At 33.8% G+C, this 6,759-nt stretch overlaps 1 protein-coding gene across 1 annotated transcript; it reads right to left on the bottom strand.

Moving 5' to 3' along the window:
• Window positions 1-391: 391 nt before the first annotated feature.
• LOC145132312 (RNA cytidine acetyltransferase 1-like) lies at window positions 392-5,711 on the bottom strand. Its single transcript, XM_079067058.1, has 22 exons — window positions 5,494-5,711; window positions 5,280-5,371; window positions 4,930-5,101; window positions 4,723-4,845; window positions 4,457-4,630; window positions 4,265-4,375; window positions 4,044-4,177; window positions 3,888-3,981; window positions 3,469-3,802; window positions 3,165-3,376; window positions 2,977-3,076; window positions 2,806-2,858; window positions 2,562-2,738; window positions 2,424-2,461; window positions 2,233-2,329; window positions 1,986-2,165; window positions 1,720-1,904; window positions 1,487-1,631; window positions 1,269-1,397; window positions 1,045-1,170; window positions 904-969; window positions 392-836 (listed from the first exon to the last, which is right to left on the bottom strand). Exons 1-22 carry the CDS (start codon window positions 5,596-5,598, stop codon window positions 549-551), a joined length of 3,135 nt encoding a protein of 1,044 aa, XP_078923184.1. The 5' UTR covers window positions 5,599-5,711; the 3' UTR covers window positions 392-548.
• Between the last annotated feature and the right edge of the window lie 1,048 nt (window positions 5,712-6,759).

Consider the following 6,759-nt stretch of genomic DNA (forward strand, 5'->3'; position numbering starts at 1 on the left):
CCAGGTACATACCACACCTTTCTGCTGATGATCAGCATTGTAGGATTTATCAATTGAAGTTTGGTATATTTTCTCTCTCTCTCTCTCTCTCTCTCTCTCTCTCTCTCTATATATATATATATATATATATATATATATATATATATATATATATATATATATATAAGTTTAAATAAGATACAAGATGTTAATATGAACAAAGTAGGTGTAGATGAGCAGATTCTTGATATGGGTCAACCAGATTCTTAAAGCTTTAATATTTCATTTCTTCAAAGTCATGTTATCTAACGGGACAACATGTTACATTCCCAATTCCATCTTTTTAGTCATTCATATTACCAGATTTTGTAATTCAAATCAAGTCCAATTCCAGATTTAACTATATTTAGTCTTTAAGTAAATTATGCGGTGGTTACCCTTAAATAATTGTAATTTCACATACAAAATTTCATCTAATATCGCCAATAATCTCTAAAATCTAACCCTAACCATGGTTTGCAAAACTGAAGGGTAGACAAAATAGACCCATAATAATTAGTAACTGCTATCTATGGTGATGATGATCTTTTCTTTTTTGATGATTTGGAATTGGAAGAACGTCCTCCATTGCTTCTTTTTTTGTCACTCTTTTTGTTATCTTTTGGTGTCCCATGTTGTTGTTTTTCTGGCTTGGTTTTACTTTTACTAGAAGACTTAACACTAATCACATCACCTGATGATGGTATCTTTCCACCACTTGGCAAAGCACTTTCAAAATCCGCATCCTTATCAGCAATCGCATACCTCTGAAGAAACTCCGGGTTCAATAACCCTTCACTCTTTGCTTTCATCTCATCCTATATATATATAAAATCCAATTAATATATACCCACATGAACAAAACAAACAAACAAACAAACAAACCTTCACTTTCTTTGCAGCTTCATCAAGATCCTCATCCACAGAAATCAAATGTGGCTTCAACACAACCTGGATGGAACCAATTAAATTAGGGTGAGTTTTTAGGGTTTAGGGCAAAATTAAAAAAAGTTTTTCATGACTTACTTCTTTGACTGGTGGAAGAGTGGCACTGAACTGTTTTAAAGATACTGAATTCAAATATTTCTGAAACTTTTTCATCACTTTCATGAATAATGACAATACTTGTTGTCTTTCCAACTTCATCACTCCCTATTAAAAGATAAATAAATGAACAATCAAACACTACGCTTTTTAAGTATGTATTTAGAATTAAATAAAAGATTAAGTTAACTAATGAGAAAAAAAACCTCGGTATATGAAGCATCTTGGTTCTGTAATCCCATGCATAGTAACACAGAAGCTTGAGCATATGATAATGTAACTGGAAACTTCTCCTGGAAGTATAGGTATGCAAGAGGCAGTTTCAGGTCTGAAATCTGTAAATTAATAAAATAACATATATATTAAACAATGCAGAAAGATGAATAAAAAGATGCGAAGTTAAAAAAAAAATCAGGATTCTTACGAGATGATGATCAGCAAGGTGGTTGACATAAGATTCTAGTCTTTTCATACTGACTTGAGATTTGATGATGTCATCATATATCCCATGTGAAATTGTTGTTGATGAAGGGTCTGCATCCGGGAAGCTGAGTTTTGGATCCAAGATACTACATACAAAAGGAAAAGTATTTATTTAGTATTATATATCATTGAAATTCAATATGGAAGATGTATTGTATTGTAGTGTGTGTGTACCTCATTGCAAGCTTGTATTCCATTGTGTTAAATCTTGGAGAACATAAAAGCCTAGCAAATGCTGCCTTAAAAGCTCTATAATAATCACCAAAGAATCCCCATTCATCATCTGATTTTTTAACTTCAATTTCATCGTTTGCCAGCAGTTTTAGAACCATACATGTGTGTTCACCAGTCACAGCATTCTGTATTATGAAAAGATGATTGAACATGTAAGAAACAAATATTAAAAACAAGTTTAAAAAAGATTAATTAACAAACTTAACTGGAACTTCACAAATGTAAAATGGAGCAAATTTATGTTTTCTCCAGAATCGAAATAAGTCGAGAGTAAGTCCAAATGAGACACCCAAGTAATGAAGCTTTTCAGGCTTTCTTTCACGTAGATGTACAAGTAGAGGAGGTAGGTCGGATCTTGGCTTTATATTTTCTTCAAGCAATGACACCTGTCAGTTACAAATTTCAGAAAAAGTTTTATCCAAAATTCCAATTAAGAAAAAAGATCTATCTTACTTTCTCAGCAGCTTCAGTGATTCTGAGATTTGAAGACTCTGGTTTGTTTTGGACATCATCTTCTTCAGAGATGGAAGTGAACTGACCTTCAAAGTACCTATTATAAGAACTTACTGTAATTAACAACTATGTGATCAAAGGGGTATATATGGAAATACCAAAATATAAACATGTTGATTAAAAGTAAGTACCTTGATAGCAATTCTATGGCAGCTGAACCATATCCAAGCTGTAAGTAACAGATAAGACAAGAATCATTTACTATTGTGAGTGACAGATATTGGAAATAAATATTATGATATGTACATAAAACACACACAAACACACACCTTCATTGCATTTGGATGTGTTGCGATGCGGACGATTCTAGCACCAGAAAGAGTTGGGAATTCTTTGTCTTGGAATTGTTCACAGAACTTCCATGGAATTTGGTCTCCAGAAGGTTGATGTCCAGCACTTAAACTTCTCATTGCAGAAGCCTGTGAAATTTTTCCTTCAAGACACACCTGTACAACAATTTAATAATCAACCATATGAATATTGAAAAAACAAAAATAAACAAAAATAGCAAACCTGGATGACACAAAGTATATCTGGGAGCTGATTTCTTGACTCGTTAACAGGACCTGCATACATAAATAAATATAGGCAATGTACTTTATTTTTTTTACCTATAATAGCTATATACTTACATCTATAACAATAACAAACTATGAAATATAATATCATAAACAAAAAGTGTACCAAGTAAGACGAACAAGTGATGAGCTGGCGCATCAGCCAATAACTGGAGATCATTTGGAGAGTTTTTGTAGTGAGAAGCAACATATAAGGCCATCATTCTCTGAATAGTGTAAGAACAATAAATAAACACCAATACTATACACGTGAATAAATTAACTAAAAACAATAATCAATAAAATAACAAATACCTGAAGAAATAGCTCGCTGTCTTTATGATATGAAAAAAGGGTATCCCGATTAACATAATAAAGATCACACTCACTAGGAGGAGGCAACCTGTTGATACTAGGAATAGAATTTGCAATATCCAAACAAAGTAAATTGTTAAGCCATGATTCGATTGGATCACCATTTGCATATCTAATAGCTTCACTCAAATCAATCTTCTTAAAAAGCCGGCCTGCATTGCATTGAAATAAATCAAATCATTTTCTTGAAGAAAACTAAATTAGATGTTCATTTAATCATCTTGATGGATTATTATTATTATACCAGAAGGAACAGCTTCTTTGCTTTTTGAAGATGTGCGACTTTGTTCTTCAAGTTGTTGAAGTAGCTTTAATGATAGAGATCGCCCTGTACCTTCATATCCATTAACAGTGGAGGAAAGGAAAACAAGATAAGGACCCAATAAGGACTTGACAAGTGGGAGTGGAATAGCTGCAGCTTCATCAACCACCAAAAGTTCAACTTGTGACAGTTTTCCATGTTCATGTGGTTGTATGTACTGAATTGTCTGTCTGTGTTGTTTGTAGATATTTATTCTGATGGTCGCTTTTTTAAACTCTGGATTTGAGCTTTTCACAATATCATAATCCAAATGTTCCTATAAAACATGTCCATAAAGTTAATATATAATCATATTTATACAAAAAAAAAGGTATACAATATGAAATGGAAACAAGTTTTACCTTGTACTCAAGCAGACGGAACCCCGTTGATACAAATTCAAACAGAGTTTTGAGGTTTTCTGGGCTAGGAGCAGTCACAAATATATTTGAATACCTGAAAAATCATGTGTTAATTAGATTCATGAAGTCAACAAAAGTCAAAAGAAAGTCTGATACCCTGCAGCAACAGCTCCAGCAATTGCAAGACCAAGTGCAGCTGACTTTCCACGCCCTCTACCAGCAAGTAAAGCCACAGTGCTACGAAGTGTTTTGTCCAAAATTGCATCAAGAAAAGTAATCACAGCTTTTCCCTGAGTAAATTTATATAAATTTGACAAATTATGAAACTGGTAAACCTGTATTAATAAAAAATAAAAATAAATAAAAAAAGTCGATACCTGGTCCAATGTGCAGCAACTTTTAATCAATGGGCCAACAGGAAAGTCGTCTTTTAATTGCTCTTTTAGATCTTTTAAGTCGCGTTCTGCTTCTGAGAGACCTTCAGAGTCCTAAGATTAAGAAGGGAAAAAAAAAAGTTTTAGAAAGTTGTGTTAAGATAAATTATAATGTTTGAGAGATTAGAAGTTTACCTCTTCTACTGGAACTTCTGTGACTGACTTCATATGAGATGAGATTGGTAAGATATTTAACTCATCATCCATAACTATACATGATTGACATGATGCAAGTGAAAGGAGGAAACGTTCATTGAAGCGTCCAGTTGCTAAAGAATGAGATTCTGTACGGAATCTCTCATGAACATCCTGCAAAATAGTTGGAAAAGATAATTTTGAATCACACGATGAACATAATAAGCTTGCTTAAAGCAACTGGTGTAAGGAATTGTGAATCATACCATGACCATGGTGTAGAGACTAGTGAGCGAAGACAAAGAACGAAGCAACAGCATAACCAATCCACCACCTTCCACTGTTTCTATGGTTCTTGCTAGAAGATTTGGAGTCAACGCCTCAAAATCCTAAAAAAAAGGGGGGAATTTGAGTATAAACATGTAGAAGATACCATGGAACTTCATTTCATGTGAATGGCAATTGTAATCTACCTGAAGTATACACATGCCGAATGTATTTCCAAGAATCCTCTCAGAATCCTTGTACTGGCAATAAGTGATCCCTGCAGTTTCTAGGAAAAGTGAGAAGGGATCAACCTTCTCAGGATCTAGAAGTCCTCTATGCATAAGCTTCTTCACCTGCTTGGCCCGTTTTTTCTTATGACTGTCAAACATAGTCAATGAACATGAAATTAGCACAGAATTCTAAGCATGGTGTGGCATTTAAAAAAATCAAAATTGAAGTTGAAAGTAACTTGCTTGAAATCCAAAATCAAAGCCTACAACAATGGATAGAACTAAAAAGTAAGAAAAGAAAAAAAAAACAAGGTGACAGGAAGCACCTGCTAAGTTCAAGTTTATCCCTGTAACACCATAGAACATTAGGTCTTGACTTAACAACTGATTTGCTAAGCATGTAGTGGAGGTTCACAATCTGCTCACAACACAAACCACCACACATATTAATAGATAAAATCAATACTATATAAACAACATATAAATATTCGTCTAGGTATAAACAAAATTTTGTGATTTTGTTCCAGAGAGTGGACTAGCCTGGTCGCGGGACTTGTCACCGATGATGACGAACATTGAACGGTGTCTCGTTTTGACTCCATTTTCAAGTAGGGTTCTAATACGTTCGTCCACCTTCTTCCTCATTCTGCTCGCTTTTGTTCTGCTAGCTTCGGTAACGAAAACAGGCGACGGCGAGGTTCAATTGGCGAATCTCCGGCGAACTGTTGATATTAGCTTTAGCAGAGAGCGACGCTGGTATAGACTAGAACTGATTTTAGGGTCTATAAATATTGGGCTCTATTAACGATTTCCTATTTCATGGGCTCGAAGAAACAGGCCTGAGTTTCTTTTATGATCAAGGCCAGGGTCAATGAACATACACTAACCCGGCAAATTAGTGGGCTCCTTTTCACCTTGCGACACCCTATATTTGATGTAGTAAACCCACCAATTTCAAATTCTGCAACAAGATTCGATAGTGTTGTAGGATTTTTTTTTATTATTGCCTCTGATAGGAAGTGCAAGTCTTGAAGAAGAAAAGATGAAGTGTAATAAACCCATAAAGATTCAATGGTTGTATCCTCAAATCTTTGTATTTTTTTCCTTTCAATGAAGAAAAAGTGAAGTGCAATAATCCCAACAATATAAATATTATTAAATATGAAAATTAAATTTTTTGGTGTTATCTTTGGTGTGCATTTGGATTTAGACCTTCATATTAATATCAAAGTTACACCATTTTAGTGTTTATTTTAGTGTTGTGGTTAGAGTTTGTCTAAAGTAACATTTTTTTCTATTTTAATTAACTTAATAAATATATAGATTATAAATATAAATAGTTTTTTTTTATTTGTAAAATTCTTAATCAACAAAGTGGAGATATGATGAATTTAGATGATATTTAATTTATTTTTTTATTTTTTTCCACAACATATAAACCGTCAATCACTACCAGACCTAATCAACTATGTATATATATATATTTTTCATCTGTTATATAATAGAATGTTTCATTTATAAATAGTGAGGTTAAACCTCGTATAAATATGGATACATAAGAGACCTAATCTAAACTTCAAAGGGTTTGGGCTTAAACCTTAATCACTAACATCCCCCCCCCCCCCCGCGCAGTTTGATCAGGAGGGGACGATTAAACTAGAAAAACAAAAACATAAAAACATAACATAAATGAAGAAAGCGGCATCAACGGTGGCAGAGCTCTAACGATGACGGCTAACAATAACTGCTCGTCGAAGAAGGAGAAAGAAAAAGTGCCGGCCAGCAACGGTTCCTTTGTATAAGAAG

The sequence above is a fragment of the Lactuca virosa genome, chromosome 8 (genome assembly GCF_052849685.1).
Source record: "Lactuca virosa cultivar CGN04683 chromosome 8, Lactuca_virosa_CGN04683_v6, whole genome shotgun sequence".
In the NCBI taxonomy this organism is placed as follows: Eukaryota; Viridiplantae; Streptophyta; class Magnoliopsida; order Asterales; family Asteraceae; genus Lactuca; species Lactuca virosa.